Below are 18881 nucleotides of genomic sequence, written 5' to 3' on the forward strand. Positions count from 1 at the left end.
TATTCAAAGAGGCCAATTACAGTTCTTGGTTGTTTCTTCGCAGACGTCACACATAAGGATTGCACAAAATGCCTTCTGTTCTATGTCGTGAAACAAGGCACTTCACTCTTGGGTGTAGACGCCATCAAGGCGCTCGGTCTCCAGATCGATGGCTCGACGCTGCGGTGCCTCGAAACGATAACGCTGCCTACTAATGTTGGAGAGGAACAGTCCTCTGACAAGAAAGAAGTACAGCAACCCGTTCAGCTTCCAACAGAATTAGCTCAGGAGTATGGAACTATCTTTGATCCAGGGCTTGGCCTCGCGAAAGGGTTCGTTCACCGTGTCAAAACGCGATCCACAGTGCAACCTGTTGCATCAAAGCTCAGACGCCTTCCGCTCTCACTGCGACCAGTCGTCTCGGAAGAACTACGCCGGCTGGAAGAAATGGATGTTATAGAGCGCGTGGAAGCATCAGAATGGGTGTCCCCTATTGTGGTAGTTAAAAAGAAAGAGGGAGGTATTCGTCTGTGCGTAGACCTTCGACAGGCAAACAAGGCCGTCGTAGCTGACAGTTTTCCCCTTCCTCATACAGAAGAGCTACTGCATAGTCTAGTGGGAGCAACACATTTTTCTAAGCTAGATCTCGCATCCGCTTACCACCAGGTCTTGCTTCATCCTGAGAGCCGCGATTTAACTGCATTTGTAACCCACGACGGCCTTTTTCGTTTTAAACGAGTGTGCTTTGGGCTGGCTTCCGCGCCCTCTGCATTTCAAAGTATGATGTCCAAAATTCTACAGGGATGCAGCGGCGTGCTTTTCTATATTGATGATATTATTGTCTTTGGGAAGAGCAGAAAAGAGCACATGGTAAACCTTGCCGCAGTACTTAGGCGCATTAAAGAGGCAGGACTCAAATTGAACAGGAAATGTGTATTCGATACGCAGGAACTTGTGTTTTTGGGCCACAGGGTCACGGCAAATGGTATTGTCCCACTGAAGGAAAAGGTAGCTTCCATACAGGACACGCCAGCGCCTACTGACGCAGCCGGCCTCCGATCGTTTCTGGGACTGGTCGAATACTACGCTAGGTTCATTCCAAACTTTGCTGACATTGTTGAACCAATGCGTGTTCTTCTGAGAAAGGGCCAGTTATTTGAATGGTCTGGCGAGGTTGAGGCCAGTTTTAGAATGGTCAAAGATGCACTTGCGTCCAGCACCATTCTTCGAATGTTCGATGCCTCCCTTCCAGTAGTCGTTTCCACCGATGCTTCTGACTGCGGGCTTGGAGCAGTGCTACAACAGAGGGAGGGACAGGAACTACACACTGTCGCATTCGCGTCTCGAGCTCTGTCACCAGCAGAGAGGAAGTACTCGGTAGGAGAACGGGAAGCACTTGCGTGTGTGTGGGCGTGCGAGAGGTGGCACGTGTACCTGTGGGGACGTCATTTCACGCTGATGACTGATCACCAGGTCTTAGTGACGTTGCTGACAACGCAAGGGCCAGGGAGGCGTCCCTTGCGGGTGGCACGATGGGCAGAGCGCCTGTTGCGGTACAACTACACGGTAAAGTACCGAAAAGGGTCGAAAAATCAAGTAGCAGATGCACTGTCACGTCTCCCCGCGGCATCTTCGCAAGAAGAGCCCTTGTTAGACGAAGTGGTATCAGTGGTCCAAATCCCTGCTTGTATTACCAGAGAGCAGTTTGAACAGGCCCAATCAAACGATAGAACGCTGCAACAAACCAAGGCCTGTATACAGTCGTCATGGCCCGCCCACAAATCATTGCCAGATGAACTGCGGCCGTTTTTCAAAATACGCGACGAACTTTCAGTTGTGGACAACTTGATCTTGCGGGACGAACGGCTTGTCGTTCCAACGTCACTTACATCTCAGGTAATTGCCGCGGCTCACGAGGCTCATCCTGGAGTAGTGCGAACGAAAGCGCGGCTGCGAGAGAAATATTGGTGGCCAGCGATGGACCGGGAAGTGGAGCTGTCGATCCAGAGGTGCAGCATATGCCAGACAGCAGACAAAAGCACCAAAGTGACGCCTGCACCATTGCAACCAGTCCCCTTTCCAGATCAGCCGTGGCTGAAGCTGGCCATTGATATTGTCGGCCCATTCGAAAGAGCGCCACACGATTGTAGATATGCAATCACGCTGGTCGATTACTATTCGAAGTGGCCCGAGGTGCACTTTTGCAGCGATACCACAACCCGCACAGTAACAAGCTTCTTGGTGTCTGTGTTCGCACGGGAAGGCTACCCGGAAGAAATTGTGTGCGATAATGGGCCTCAGTTTTCATCTCGTGAGTTCGAAGCTTTCCTGGAAGATCGTGGGATCCACTTGAGGCATTCGTCCGTATACTATCCGCAAGCAAATGGTCAAGTAGAACGGTTTAACAGGGTCCTTAAAAGCTTCGTTCAAGTGGCTACACTCGAGCAGCGTCCCTTACGGCAGGCGGTTACAGAATACTTGGGCGTTTACCGTTGCACACCGCACGCCACCACTGGAAGTGCCCCAGCCCTTCTCCTGCACAGACGGTTACCAAGAACTAGGCTGGATGTGATCGGCCACCCGTCTGCCGCATTCTCTGCTGACCCTGGTTCGGAGCTCCACCACCTACGTGAGCGGGTGAAGCAAAAGCAACAGTACAGCAAGCGATACACGGACGCTCGGAGGGCCGCAAGAGGAACCACAGTAGAGGTTGGTGACTTCGTCAGAGTGAAAAAACCCAAAATGGCCTTTAAAGGAGACCTGGAATTCAGTGGCCCCAGAAAAGTGATTAGCAAGAAAGGACCGTCTTCTTTCCGCCTTGATGACGGTAAAACGTGGAATGCTTCGAAGTTGTCAAAGGTGCCACGAGCTTCTGCTGCACTGCACACGTGGGGCGAAAGAAACGGTACAGCTGGCGAAAGCAGGGCTCCGCCTGTAAGTGAAGAACTTGTTCCGGAGGCGAATACCAGTCTCTCTTCGGCTGCTGCGGCCGCCGGTACTTCTACTGCGACAGAGCAGCCGTCCAGGCCACCCGTCACTTTCAGTGCGTCCGAACATAGTCTAGTCACCAGTGGTTCTCCTAAAGCATCGGAGCCGCCACGGAGGGTACAGCCACCAAGAAATAGACGTCCCCCAGACCGCTATGGCTACCAAGTGTAAGCGGCGATGTGGTGCTGTTGGGAGACTCCGCTTCGGTAACACTCGGCCGTGAGACTCCCGTGTATGAGACTTCGGTACTGTGAGACACTGTGCGACTGTTGCATGCAACTTCTTGCGATTGTTGTATATCTTGCTAATGCCAATGAATTGTTTTCTCTTTGTTCTTCATTGTTGCGTAGAGCTAAGTGGATAACACAGACGTTGTTGTTAATGTACATAGAATTCTATGTGGTTACACTAACTTACTACATTACTAACACATGTAGCTGTTCTTGTAAGGAAGGGAATATGTTGTATATTTGGTTTTGGTTTCACGATCACTGCCGCTGGTGGCACCAGTGTCGCCTAGGTATATAAGCATGCGTACGTTTGAATAAAGGGATTTTGTTATTGTGTTGGTTACTCGATCACTTCTTCAGTGGCGTCACACGCCGCCACTACTTTTCCACAATGGATGAACATCCATTGTGGAACTACTACAAGACTGCACTCGTGCCGACTTGTAAGCACCCAACTAAACAGTGCGGTGTTATAAATTACGTCATACAAGAAAGCTAGGCTGATTAAAAAAAAGGAAAGCAGTAGGCTGCCGTATACTGTGCACTGACTGTAAAGGCAGTAAAAAATTTAATAAAAACCTGCTCTGCCACTGCTCCAACGTCACCGGCCAAAGCAACGGCTGCAGGGATGCTGTTGTGCAGCTCTTCCTGAAAAAGTTCAACCTGCGAGACCAAAGACAGAATATCGGTAAAAAAAAAAAGCCACCTAGAAAGGAGCAGTTTGTTTGTTAGCTTAAGGGGAGACGCGGGTCGAAAAGTCGCGGTTTTCCGAAAAAAATCTGGGTTTTTTTTTCCGGCTGTATTGTCATCCTTGGACTATAATCTTTTATTTCTGAAAATATCAAGCTCAAATTCGCACGAGAAATTATCTAAAAAGGCTTCCAAGTGAGAAGCGGTGACGCGAGAAATGCGCAAAAATCGCGAAAAAAATGGTGTAGTTTGCGTCCTTCTGTTGCGAAAATGACGCGGTGCCCGCCATTTGCAATCCTGCCCGCATGCAGCGTAAAGCTGTCTTCTCCACAATACACCAGGGGTTAGTCTCGTATCTTCACGCAGAATAAAGAAAAAACGAGAAAAACAACGCGTACGTCGAGCGTTTTGAATTTCGCGGCACGCAGCGCGAGGCCGCCATTGGACGGCGGCGCGCTCCACCCTCTCCTCCCTCCCATCTCCCCGGCAAAAGAACGAAGCCTCAAACGCCGCGACCGAGTTGTTCTGCGTTTCTTCTGTATTTTCGTGCCATGGCAAGCCCTAAAAAGCGCAGTTCTGATGTTCGAAAGTTCAGGACTCGCCACAAGTATCGAGGGAAACGGCGTCGGACGCTTCCCAAAGCGACAGCGATGGACGATGCCCCCGACGCTCCGATATCGGATAGGCCTAACGCCGATACCGAACCCCGCGACAGTGGTTGTGAAATTGACGCTGCGGTGGAATTTATCAGTGCATCCCAAAAGAAGATTGGATTCTTTGAGAGTGAGCCTAGACTTGTAGGTGCTCCTACTGTCAACACGATGCTTTGCGAAATCGGCGCGCTCACGGCACTTGTGGCGGGTTCGGCATGCCACCCTTGCCGCGAACGGAAGCTCGGCGTCCGAGAGGCGGCTGGAAAGCGCAGACTTTCGGCATTCCTCGAACTGTGTTGTGAAAATTCCGATTGCCCCGAGTCTACACTTTCGTCCACGCACACGTGGAGGCGGATTGTGGCCCAATTTGATGTAAATAGTGTTTTTTCTGATAAATGCCAACGTTTCAAACTTTCAAACTTGTTTTTCTCATTTTCATTTTTTTCGACAATTTCACGTTTTGCGGGCAGCCTTTTATAAACTTATATTTATTGTATAGTAACGAAACTTGGCACACGTATTCTTCAAGACATGTAGAATGCAAATATCTACTTGAAATTGCAATATCTATCAGCATTACTTGTGAAAATATTCGGTTACTGTTTCAAAGGAGACTGAAAATAATCAGTTACAGAGTACAATTTTTTTTATTAGTTCCATTATCTCTGTGGAATATCTGGATAGATATTAGCACTCTACAGTCTACAAAGAGTCTAATAAGATTCAACCCAATGATTTTACTGAAAGTTTAGTACATAAAAGAGTTCCCGCAAAAAGTGTAACATTTTTCTATTGTGTATGACATAACTCAACAACTGTAGCAGCTACATGGAAAGTAATGACATATTTGAAATCTGCATGAAAAACTATACATATAACAGAATTTTCAAGTCTCTATTGCAAAAAATTAAAAAAAAGTTGTTTCGAGGAGCGTCTCCCCTTAAAAAGGAAAATTGAAGGCCTGGTTTCTTAATACTTTTCGTGTTCTATAAAATGAGCAGAGCTTTCTTTTGCACCAAGTTTGCCACGAAGTTCTCAAAAGTGCGGCATGCAGACTGCCATGTTTCCAATGCAAGCGTTCACGCAGCGATAATAAAGAGAAAAAGAAAAATATAAAAACCATCACTGTGGAACATCAATCCTCCACTTCCACTCCCGCGTCCTTAGTAAAGATCGACTGGACAGTTACCGAGTCATGGCCGTACGACAGTGAGGTAGCCACCAGTATGACCACCTGAGAAGGTCCACACTTGCACATCCCACCACCGTGACCGAATGCTTACAAGTCCCACCAGTATATTTGCCCAGTTCCTCGAATCAACAACCAGCAGCATGCGTCTGGACTACAGGCCCACAGGAATGCAAACTTGGCGTAGTTGAAACCCTATATCTACCAATACTTGCTTGCGTGTCTCGAACCATGCGGTCAAGGTACTGATAGTAAGAGAAGGTTTTACTGCCTTTATATATCGAGCAGTTTTAGAGAGTGTTGCAGGAGCCAGTAGCTGGAAGTGATGTGCCCCCATCAAAAATTTCGCGCAGCTTGCACTAAGCCGCGCAAGGCTGGGACACAGCAGAGCTGGCGGGCACCTAGCTGGTCCTGGATTGGCTAGGCTTTTATCCTCTCACCTCTCTCTTTCCCAACCCTTGCTATACTATATTAACACGAAAGTGTTTTATGCCGGGGTCCACCAAGACTTCAGTGACGTATTTCCGTCACGGAAATGATGTTGAAAAAATATACACAATCAGATGGCAAAGAAAAAAAGGCACCGTCAACGGGCATCGAACCCACGACCGCACGGTCCGCAACAGCATATGCTGGGCACGCTACCCACTGCGCCACGGTCACAGACTCTGGAGGCTTTATGAACGCGCCTTTTATATCTACCACTCTCCCGGTCGGCTGGGTGGTGTTGACCTCTGGGAGTGGTAAGGTAAAGTAATTCGTCTTTGCTGTGGCCTCCGCGACTAGCACCTGCAAGCGTTATGCGTCCGTCCCATTCGGCGCGTTTTCAATAGAAGTTGAATGTCGTCACTGCCTTAACACACCGCGAGGTGGCCACCTTTGCCTAGCTCTGCGACGCTTGCCTGCCTCACCTGGCTGTAACGCCGCGTTCCATGCTCACGCGCTCACCCCCGAGAAAAATCGCAGCCGGGCTACCGGGGCATCACGACGCGCTTTGCGTTTCTCTGTAGTCCGGCCGTGGTGTTCAATCACATTTTAACATGCCGCGGGATGGCGACCAAGTTCTACGTCCAATATGCGACGCTCTTCTGGCTATCACACCTCGTTCTCTGATTACGCTTTCAGCGTTAACTACTACAGGCTACAGCTACCACAAGGGTTTGTTTAATCATTTAACATGGACGTTAGTCGTCCGGATGGAGATGAACCACCAATCATCAAAGTGGGTGCATACACGTTAAACGGCGCCATTAGCTGCCAGATATCAATATACATTGTGCACATAGGCGTGCGCACAGGGGGGGGGGGGGGCGCAGGAGGGGCGCCCCCCCCCCTAATCACCTAAGAGGGGGGCGCAAAATCTGCCCCGTACATTGACCCTTCTAGCCACCTAAGAGGGGGGGAGGGGCGCAAAATCTGCCCCATTCATTGACTTAGTAGGGTGGGGGGCCGCTGCGACGGATCTTTGCACCCCCTAATGGGGAACTCTGCGCACGCCTATGATTGTGCAAACTCTCTTATATCAATGTACAGTAAGCATTCAGTTACTTCTGTAAGGGCACGCTTTACTTTCGTGTTATTCCGATTCCTATGACGGAGGGATCAACCGTGTTTTATACATGGCTATGCTTGCTCTTTTTTATCTATTTTTATTTCTTTCTCTCTCTCTATTTCTTTCTCACTCTTTCCATCTTTTGTTCTCACTATTTCTTTCTTTCTATGCTATGCATTACTCTCCCCCTTTCTCCTTTCCCTCCTTCTCACTCTCAACTCCCTTTCCCGACCTCTTGCTATACTATACTATACAAGACTGTGCTATGCTCTGCTAGCGTGCCTGGATAGCCGAATAGTTATGACGTTCACCTTCGGATCGTGGGTACGTGGGTTTGAATCTCGCCTCACTAAGAATTTTCTCTATTTTTTTCTTTCTCTCTCTCTGTACTTGTTCTCTCGCCAATCAGAGTTAGTGCCACGCCAGACAAATCGGCGCATGTGTTCTGGGAGCGAAGCAGAAGAGGACGAAGATGTAGAGGATGAAGAGAGCGCGTACTGGTTCATGATGATGATAATTTTCTATAACACATGACAAACCTTGACCATAACAGCTCTTCTGTAAAACTACAAACAATGAGGACAACACTGACAAGTGCCATGACTTAGTTATAAAAGCTGCAGCCAGAAGCAAGCTAGCTGACAGATGTGACTTGATCGCTATCAGCTCACACTGCACAATGTTTCCCCGTGACCGGACTGAGCATATGCTATATTATTAAAAGATCCTGGTAGTAACCACACTTGTTGGAGGTAGAGAACAGGGTTGCCACTGGTGGCCACTTTTCGCCAAATTGGCGAATTTGAGAGGCCTTTGGCGACTGTGAAATTATGAATGGCGACATGGCGAATTTTTTGGCGATTTTCGGCTTTGGTCTCGGCTGAGTTAATCTCAGTGTCTTCCCAACGAATGAGCGACAACATTCTCTCTGTTTTTCTTGGTTTTAGACCTACCAGTAGAAGGCGCACATTATGTGCCATTTGGTACGTCCGTCCTGTAACTCGTATGTATCTCCTCAATTAATTTAGATGCAGGAGGTACTGGCGCGTTCCCCAGCGACATCCCAGCAAAATGTGAGTCAGCGGATAGCTTCGCGTGCCGCGATGCGGTGGTGTTAGACTATCAGTTTATCGCTTTAGGCGCTTTAAGATTCTCTAAAGTTCCGCTTCCGAAGTGGCGAAACGATGGGTTGATTGCCACCATTTGTTCCCCCAAAGCTCCAACAGTTCTGAATAGCTCGGCGACTTCTTCACTGCCGCAGTGCCCCCCCCCCTATTCGGTATGTAGAGTTTACTTTGTGAATGACATTATTTTCGGACAGACCAAGAAGTCGGCTTTTTTGGGCAGCCACCAGAAACGGCATGGAGGCGAAAGACCGGCCGCACAGAAAGCGTTGTGCGAGCATTGCAAAGGCTATCTAGTACTTTCGAATAACTTATTTGCGCTGCTTTGTAATTCAGTTGGGGGATTCTTTGACACGATTCCATTGCATTGAATTTTTTTTAACTTATCCACAGGAAGGCTGCGCACGCCGTCCTTTTCTTGTTCAGAGGCACGCTAGTGCGAAAAGAAATTTCCGGGACCAATGGCTCCGGGACCAATAACTTAAAGTGTGTGTAATGTGATCGTATCGTATTTAGGAACGTAAGGGTCGGGCGGGCTCACACAGTTGCCACTGGCGGCATCTCGTGGTTTCTGTATTAAGACAAGCCATACATGACATAGTCTTGCGATGTTGTAAAGCTAGTAAGGAAATTTATTATTTGGCCAAGTTGAACGAAACCAGTCGCAGCGGCATTACCTTTTCTAAACGGAGATTGTGCATATAAGACAATATGTTTTTGTTTGTTCGCTTTTGAAATGTTTTACAGATAGGATATCGTCGACAGAACAAGGGCAAACGACAAAGTGCAAATACTGCAGCTGTATATTGAGGCCTCATTACGCGGATCTTCTGAAGCACGCTGACTCTAAGGAACATCACGATTATGTTGTGCCTACCGCACAGCAGGTCAAGCAGTTCAGGTTATCAAGCCAAATTTTTTTACCAAGCAAGGTGCGAAGTTCGAATTTCATTGTACACAGCTAAACGCACATCTATAAGTGCGGTTCACAAGCTTGGTGAAATTGTGCAAGAAGAATTGAATGGAAATTTTTTAATGCACAGTACCAATTGCGCAGCTGTCGTCAAGAATGTGTGTGCGCCCCACTTCAAGCGCATGCTTGAAGTTATATAGTGAGGTATAACTTTTCAGTTCATACTGAAAAGTTACATACCTCACTATATTGATCGGTTCCTGTAAGACTTCTATCCTGTCACCTCTAATAAACCTGGCTGTCTGCAAACGAGGCTTTCATGGTTTTCACATAAGGTTGACCACACTTTTACCATTGAAAGGAACGGACATGGATGGACCTTGCGGCACCAAGCCCATCTCGTGGCTAGTCAGAAAACCAGACGCACCAAGCACTCCCATGGTGAAGCGGGCGATGCGAGTGGCATTGAAAAACGCCAGTATAACGGAAGGGTTTTAGATGGTACTGCATTCTACGGGGCTATAAGTAATAGGAAATCTTTATAGCTAGGTACGCCGCTCATATCGCGAGTGGCGACATTTTTGGTGAAATTTTGGAAAAAAAAAAAGGCGACTTTTGGCGACTTTTTCGTCGTCGTTTGGCGACTTTGACTCGAAAGTCAGTGGCAACCCTGGTAGAGAACGGTTTTAAAGTACAGTGTACATAAGCACTAAGTCAGGCTCACGGTTTATGACTACTATTAACACATAGCACACAACAACAGGGCAAAGAATCGGTATAACACGAAAGTTAAACGTATCTTCACAGAAGTAGTTGAGCGTTTGTTGTGCATTGTTTCGGCACAAAGGTGAAGGAATGAATGCTATAGCAACAAATTGTTATGTCCGGAGAAGAACGGCATGTAGCTCCAAAAACTCGCAATGCGCTGCTCAAGCAGAAAGGACGCACGGAAAGAGCATACACAGGATGAGTGCGAACTGTCACAGTTGTAACTTATTTTTGCGTGCGCAGCATGCTCCTTTTGTGAAAGCGGCCGCTGAAGTAAGCGAAGTGACCTTCGTGCTCTCTGTAACTTCAATGTAAACTTGCAGTCAGAGCACAGGGTGTACAAACCACCCCCCATCGCGAGATAAGAGCGTGCACGAGCGACCATGGCCTGTGGAAGCGTGCGTGCGTTGCAATGAGCGGGACGCACCCTTTCAGCCCTTCGCGCCATCTCGCTAGTGATAATGAAAACATGCTGAAGTGCCACCAATCTCTGATTACCACCAAAGGTAAATGGTGTATACAAATAGCTCGCCGTTAGCATGCTGTAGAATGTGCCGTCTGTGGCTGAGTCGGTTCGCGCCGCACGCTGCGGAGCGAGGCGTCGTAGGTTCGAATCCTGGCGACGGAACTTCTAGTTTTCTTCTTTGCCATCTGTTTGTATTTTACAACGTCATATCCGTGACGGAAATACATCAGTGGAGCCATGGTGGACCCCGGCATAAAACACATTAGTGTTAAAAAAGACATACATATAATCTTAAGCGATGTCGAAGCGCAACACTGATATCACTGTTAGGCTACAATTACCGTATTTACTCGAATGTAACGCGACCACGATTGTAACGTGAGGGGTGACTTTTCAGTGTCGAAAAAAAAAAAAAAAAAAGAACACGAATGTAACGCGAGTAAAGCGGGGGGAAAAAGTACCTTTATTTGCTGCGCATGGTAGTGGCAAAGACATCCCAGTTTCCAAAATATAAAGTGAGTTTTGTTCATTTGTCGCTTTCATCGCCATCATCGCCGGTGGTCGAGCCCTGTTTGTCACTTTCTTCCTCCCAGATGAGGTCATCCGCCAAGCAGGCTAGCATCACGGTTAGCCGCGTCTTCTCGTTGCCTGTTGTCCTTATGCGAGCTTGGGGGGCACCTGTTTCGCTGACAGTCCTTGACATAGGCATGTCCAAGAAAACGGGAGTCTGGTCCGCGTTGCCAATGTGCCCCAACGGCATTTGCGACGAGCGGCGCAGGTCGAGCACATAGCACTGAAACTCCACTAGCTTCGCTTCGCAATCTGCTGGTAGCTTCTGCCTTATCGACGTTGTTGTTGTTCGCCGGAGGGAAAATTCATTTCTTCGCAAGAATTTTGTGCCCATCCACGTGAAGCCTTAAAGTTCTCCCGCGGGATCCCCATCTCTCGAGCTACGTCTCGGGCTTTCCACTGAATCAGCTCAACGTTGACCCCCAATAGGCGATTTCGCTGCTCAATCACAAACTCCGCCACTTTTTTTTTCTAGTTCTGTGTGACGGCCACAACGAGGTCCACGGAAGCTTTTTCGGCCGGGCTCACTCTTGAAGAGCGCTTCACGCTGGAGCCTCCACCCATGGATAGTAGATTCCGCCACATCTAGCCATCGAGCCGCGGCTGAGTTCCCGATTCCCTCAGCCATCAGTACTATTGCACTTCTCTTAAAGCGGGCATCGTACTGAACTCGTCGTGCTGCCATTTGCTCGAGTCGAAGTCGCAGAACCACAAAGGAAATGAACCGCCCGCAAAACATGTTGCGAACAATAGGATTGAATCGGATTAAATTCGATGTTGCCAGCGTGCATATGTTGCCAGCACAAGGTTGAAAGATCGCTAGGTTTGAGGTGCTTCGATTATAACGCGGACCCCCAAATCACTTCAGAGAGATTTTGAAAAAAAACTCGCGTTACATTCGAGTAAATTCGGTACTTGTGATTTGTAACTTTGAACCTGACCTGTTAATATGTAACAATCAGTTTTTCCACTCAATATTTAGTCTCGTTGAATACCGTAATGCAGGGCCTGTGTGTTTAGCCACTATTTATGTCCACATATGAGCAGTATCGGCATTTGATTTCATATTGCGCAATGGGATATGGCAGTATGGCTGGCAAGTGAATATTCATTCTAAGGCCATTCTTTTATGGGTGATGAGAAACCCTTATCATGGTTGACAAAGAATTTGCATACAAGTATGCTGTCAACCACAAAATTGAGCAAGTGCATTTATAAGAAAACTGCAACCTGTCTACAGCGGCTAGATATGTGAAAATGAATCGGCACCCTTGCCTGAATTATTTTGACACCTGGGCTGAACCGTGGAGGCCGTCCAAAATGTAGCATCCAGTTCAGTCGTGCTCCTAGCAACAGGATGACATCCGCTTCTTGCAATGCCCTGTATACACACATAATGCATATCTTAACACATTCACCAGATTTAAAGTTCTGAACACTACCTCAATTACCCGTACAATGCTATAAAAGTCATTGGTATGGCATCTATAAGTCTTGAAAAGTTTCAATAGTACCATGCGGCCTCAGTAAAAGCTGTAAGCATTAGAGAAGGCATGGATTCCTAAAGCTTGTAAACTTTGACTTGTACACGTTTCCACGCACGCACAACTTTGAAGGCACAGTGATAATTTAGCAATATCGAATGCATCTCACTTTGATCTTGCCGGTGATATGCACTGAGGGTGGTTATCTGGCAAAACACCCTTTCCCATAGGTGTAGGCAGGTATGGCAGGCCCGTGCATTCCACAAGTTCACGTACACTCTTCTCGGCACGAGCATACGCAGCACCTGTGGAAACGGCGAAACGAACCTTCAGCCCTGTTCACGAATGGCGTGAAAAACCTCAAACTCGCATTTCTTCACACAGTGACATCACAGCAAGAATGAAAGAGCCATCGCTACAATATGTACTAAGTCCCACATGTGTCACCGATTACAGATTACTTTATACTAATGTGTGGCCCTGTATGAAGCATGGCTCATGCAACCAACTGACTTGCATATTTTCATCTTGGCCTTTAGAAACAAAGTTAGAACTATGCCAGCCATTTTATCAGTTGTCAAAAAGACAGCGCTGAAATGTAAAAGGTTGTTTTTGAGTTGTGATGGCAGTGTACAACGTGTGATGGAAGTGTCGTGACAAGCTATAACTAAAAGTTCTCATTATAACACACTCAAATGAGTGTTGTACACTGCGATGTAGTGTTGCGAAGTATGTCACCTTTTCCAACAATAATAAGTGGTTTCTTGGCATTTTTAAGCAGCGACAATGCCTGCACCACATTTGGTGGGTCAGCAAGTGTTCGTGGAGGGTCGGGGCATTTTGCAACCTCCGGCACACTCTCTTCGGGAACCTCTGCCATGATCATGTTTCCAGGAAGGTCAATGTACGTGGCACCAGGGCGGCCATAAAGGCTCGTTCGAACAGCCTGCAAGTCGTGAAAAAATATTAATGTTTCAACGATATTAGCCCATCAAGTATTAACAAGAAAAAAAAAGTAAACATGGCATGAGGAAAATGACAACAAACATAAGAACTACAAAATTAAGTGCACAGAGGGTAGTACTACACTCAAACCTCAATATAACAGTCAGATCTGCCACGAAAATAACTTCGTTATATCCGAAAATTCATTATAAACGTTTATTTGTAGCACTGTATCTCTGACAAGACTATTCTTAATTTACTTCGTTACAACCGATAATTCGTTATATCTGTGTTCGTTATATGGAGGTTTAAGCGTATCTTAGAAGCAAGGTTTCAAGATTAAACCGCATACAGCATATTCTTCAGCAGAGCATTGCTTATGGTCTGCTCCCCTCACATTTCTCACTCTCAAGCTGCGTAGAGAATATGTATTTGACAAGCACATGTTTCACAGACATGTATGGCATGCAGTTAGCTCGCCTGAAGAATGTGACAAAGAATCCCAGAGGCACTCCGTCACCTTCTTTCTGCATGTGACTGTGTACTGTGCGAATGCATTAGAGTTCCTGCTGGGAGGCTATGTGAAGGTTACCAGGACAAACAAATCTGAGCAGAGAGGAGAGTAAACGCTCAGCTAAAACTGTCCTTGTTGTCAAACCCTTGTATGAAACATTGATCAGGCATACTGTGAACAAACCTCGCTCTTGTGCTCTCATGTTAGACAACACCACATTCAAAAAAGGATGGTACATTTAAATTTTTGATCCGCAATTTTTCAGTTCGCACACCATGTTACAAGTAATTCAGTGATTGAAATGTATTAAATGTGAACACACTGACTGTTTAACCAATCTCAAATGCATATTAGAGTAAAAGTTAACTTCATTCGAAAAGAAGAGAATCACGTGTTCTCAAATGTCGTACGCATATAGTACTATAAAGAGACCCAGGATACGTACCTTTTCAATGTGCATGGGAATCAGCTGTACAGAGCCGGGACGACAGGTATACTTTGTGTACATGCGACAGGCGTCCACCTACCAGAGGAAAATGGAATAATTGGGAAAAAAACGTGTTCATAAGCAAGTTCACTGCATGTTCTTTTTCCCCGTCTCTCTATCATTCCATTCTCCCCAACATACAGCATGCAACGAGACTCTTGCTGCCTTCTCCTTTTCCTTTATGCTCTTCATGTCCCCTTATCACTTATGCTGCCAAGAAGCAAAGTCAGGCATCCTCATATCCACAAGTCATGCCAGAATATGGCTTTGTCAGATATGTGCCACTTGTATAAGCTAGTGCACTGTGGGAGTTTGTGACTTGTGGCATACTACTGTATTACTTCTTTGCATGTGTGTGCAGCAAGGGGCATTATAGGGGGCCACGGCCCACACCTTACCCCCTCAGCAGTGGCCCTTGTTTGTATCCCAACATTCCGTGGCCCACAGTGCACGCAAATGAGTGTGAAAAACAGGTAACTACTACACCCAGTTTCATACATTGTGTGCAATGATGCGGAAGCCAGAGCGACTTCTTGCAGCAGCTGCGTTTGTATCAAGAAATAATTTGGTGTTTTTATCAGTTATTACTTGGAATAGTTCTTTATTCAGGCTCAGTAATGAATAAAGAGGCTTTGTAACTTCAAGATGAAAAAACTGTAGCGAAAGAACGTTAACATGTTGTTTTAAACCAATACATATATGCTTTGCTGGTTTTCTCTTGTGTTTTTCATTTGCAGCATTTCACAGTATTTGCTGCCACAAATGTCAACCAGAAAACACTCAGAGATGCACATTTTGATAACTAAACTTCTTGCGTAGCTTCCATGACACTGCATGCATGCACAATACATAGCTAGTATATAAGAGCAGAATTGTATGCACTGGTGAACTTAGGAACACTGAATACTAAGCATGCTTTCGTTTCCTTCATATACTTAAGTAAGCAGTATGGAATGATCATTTATGAAGTTTGGTAGCTTTGTAGCTAACTGGCATAGGGTGAACTAAAGTCCCTAGATTTTTCCCTGTTCTTTCTTAAGTACCGACAACCATTGAAGCGCCGTCGACGAATCTCATTGGCCAACCCTCGTTTTCGGTAGCCATGTTCTTCCTAACGCTTTTCCAGCCCCCGCTGAAACGCGATCCCCCATTCACTAATGACAGGGGGTTGACGGGAGGAGAAAGGCGCACCGCGTTAGCATATTGTCCGCTGAAAGATGCGTGGCTAATGTACTTAGACGCGCATGGCTTTGTAAATCTTCCAAGTTAGGAAGAAAATGGCGTCGGACGCCAGCTGCGCGTGAGAGAGGGCCGGGATAGGAGGCAGTTGTCGGTACTTAAGTAAAAAGGACAAATCTAGGGACTTTAGGGTGAACATATGACCAAGGGGATGCCAATGGGAGAGGGAGCATTGAAGAAAAATTTGTCCTTCCCTGATGGTGCATGTCGATAATGTACCTGGCTCTTCAGAACTCCCCATTTTTACCTGGCTCTGGGAGTGACAAGGCCTCATGAACAAAAATAAAAAATGTATTCTGTTGCACTGACCTGTGGGAACTCCTGGAAGGCACCAAGTCCTTCAAAATTTTGTTCGCAAGAGCCCCCAACCAGCAGCAAGGGCCTGATGCAAGTTAAAAATGGCAGAAACTTGTAAGAATGGACACTTGACAATGTGAAAGTGGCCTTCAGCGGGCACGTGTAGCATTATAAAGCCTTTATGTATGCAGGTAATGATGCTAAACTGCAGAGTGGAAATTCAGTATGGGACATAGAAGAGCACACACACAGCACAGGATAAGCCGTAAGGTAATGAAAATATGGATGGTTATAACAAGCCTGCATACAATAAATTAAAGGCTCGTTTTCTCATGAATACACATAAAAGCACCCAAAACTCAAAACGTAGACCAATTTTAATGTATACAGAAGCTATGCATACATACGTGCAATCACACATATGCACGCACACAAAAGATAGGGCAGTCCAGATTTTTCAATAAAACCATGCTCAGATCTAGGGGGATGTCCAGATGACCCGAGCCTACCAAAGTATAATTGTGTGCATAGTGCACCAGCGCACAGCATGTGACAAACTAATGAAGTCCTTTGCAGCTGTTACTGTTAAAACACCCACTGGGACTTGAATAAATGTACACTGCAAAAAGATAAAGAAGGTGCAATACTGCAAACAATTCCCAAAGCTGTTACCAAGTGTCGTGCATCAGCTATGGCCGACTTTTCTGAAGCAGCTGTCTGTCTTGTTTTACTCTACGATATCATAATGCAGCAGGACTATGTGGTTTCTTTCTTTTTTCTTTCTTTTCATATCTGATTAAGATTCAACTTGAGAAGCTCTTGTGTAGCATACCATGAAGCTATACAAACAGGCACGCTCACCATGCATTGATCTGTGCATTTGCTAGGCCACCAAGGGCATGAACAAGCCCTGGTCCCGAGACAACGAGGCACACTCCAGGCCTGCAAAGGCAAGAAGACCCCTACTATAAATGCAAAGCTGAGGTGCCACAAGTTATACAACTTTGAACAAAGCAGCTCGGCAGAATCGCAACAAAAAATGTATTAACCAACATAACTTATAAAATGGCACAAAGACCAAAAAAAAAGGAAAACTGCTGTTTCTGCTTAAGCGCCAACTATGAGTAATCTTCACTGTTCTTCTTTATTGTATTTCTCTTCACTGTCTCTGTACCAGTTTAAAAGAATAAGAGAGTGACCATTAAATAAACTGTGTTGCAGTCATTTGCTTTTACTTGTGCCAAAAATGTCGATGACTTTTCACTAGAGCTGTGCGAATAGCAAAATTTTGGGTGCGAAGCGAATTCGAATAATAAAGATTGAGTGCGAATCGAATCGAATAATTTCGAATAATTTTCGAATATTTCTCAAACATTTTTCGAATAATTCGAAGTGAAATTACAGAAAAAGTTGCAGAGAATCCCTAAGTATGTTCTTGTGAGATCGCAACATGAAAGTGTTTCTTTTCGCTAGGTTGATGAAGCGCTCGTGGGGTTATATTTCATAGTTGTCTTTCTTATCAAGAGTGAGGCAATGTAGAGGCCGAATTGTATTTATGTACATGATTTGGTGCAACCAAAGTGTTGCCGACAACACTTTACACGTGATAGGCAGAGATGCGATTTCCTCAGCCTCTTCTCCTCTTTCAACTGCTGTGGAAGGCCAACTGATGTGGCGGACAAGGGTGTGCTCCCTTCAAGTCCGGAGTTCCAAATCTGCCTCGTAGAAGTTGATATATAACAACATCTGAAATTTTGAATGCTAAAAAGCTTCGGCGTCCGATTTTTCGGACTTCCTGCCCAAATTTCAGGTCCAAAACAGCATTAATTGAGCCCCCAACTCTGCCACATCTTTCATCTCCATATTGGACAAAGCGTTTTCTTGAGTTAATACATTTGCGACCGTAGCGGAGCTTGAAAGGCAGCTTTGCCGCAATGCGGGGATGTGATGAGGTGAAGCATATTGAAAATCTAGGGACCACTTTCAAACGGACGTTGACTGTCTCTTGACTAAGTTCGACCGTAACGGAGCTTGAAAGGCAGCTTTGCCGCAATACGGGGGTGTGATGAGGTGAAGCATATTGAAAATCTAGGGACCAATTCCAATCAGACGTTGACTGTCTCTTGCCTAAGTTCGACCGTAACGGAGCTTGAAAGGCAGCTTTGCCGCAATACGGGGGTGTAATGAGGTGAAGCATATTGAAAATCTAGGGACCAATTTCAATCAGACGTTGACTGTCTCTTGCCTAAGTTCGACCGTAGCGGAGCTTGAAAGGCAGCTTTGCCGCAATACGGGGGTGAGAGGAGGTGAAACATATTGAAAATCTCGGGACCAATTCCAATCAGACGTTGACTGTCTCTTGCCTAAGTTCGACCGTAGCGGAGCTTGAAAGGCAGCTTTGCCGCAATACGAGAGTGTAATGAGGTGAAGCATATTAAAAATATGAAGGGGTCACTTTCAACCGGACGTTGACTGCATTTGTCTGTGGGAAGTTCGAATAGTTCGAATAGTAAAATTTCAGTGCGAATCGAATCGAATAGCAAACACTATTCGAAAAATATTCGAAATTTCGAATATTCGCACACCCCTACTTTTCACTTATGTTGATCACACAGTTTTCGTGGCACCGTTGCTGTGCTCATTTCAAGATAAAAGAAATAATCTCCCTTTCCATCAACACAAATAAATCACAGACAACTTTAAATGATGTATGCAAACAACCGCAACGCTGCAGGCTTACCTTGAAGTCAACTAGCTCACAAAATGAACTTAGTACATTCCGAAAGTTTATCT

The 18881-nt window shown here is 46.0% G+C and overlaps 2 protein-coding genes across 3 annotated transcripts in view; both read right to left on the bottom strand.

Moving 5' to 3' along the window:
• Positions 1–18881, bottom strand: part of LOC119387921 (5'-AMP-activated protein kinase subunit gamma-2) — a gene marked incomplete in the record, with an annotated part of 450148 nt that overhangs the window by 268232 nt on the left and 163035 nt on the right.
• LOC119387928 (2-hydroxyacyl-CoA lyase 1) overlaps positions 1–18881 on the bottom strand; it is a 38716-nt gene that overhangs the window by 13713 nt on the left and 6122 nt on the right. For both annotated transcript variants that reach the window (XM_037655505.2, XM_037655504.2), the window contains exons 4-10: positions 16950–17030; positions 16101–16173; positions 14511–14588; positions 13345–13552; positions 12776–12911; positions 12398–12503; positions 3777–3860 (exon numbers count right to left, since the gene is read on the bottom strand). In XM_037655505.2, coding sequence (XP_037511433.1) covers positions 3777–3860; positions 12398–12503; positions 12776–12911; positions 13345–13552; positions 14511–14588; positions 16101–16173; positions 16950–17030 — 766 coding nt within the window. The remainder of the gene's footprint in view (positions 1–3776; positions 3861–12397; positions 12504–12775; positions 12912–13344; positions 13553–14510; positions 14589–16100; positions 16174–16949; positions 17031–18881) is intronic.

This window comes from Rhipicephalus sanguineus, chromosome 3 (assembly GCF_013339695.2).
Source record: "Rhipicephalus sanguineus isolate Rsan-2018 chromosome 3, BIME_Rsan_1.4, whole genome shotgun sequence".
NCBI lineage: Eukaryota > Metazoa > Arthropoda > Arachnida > Ixodida > Ixodidae > Rhipicephalus > Rhipicephalus sanguineus.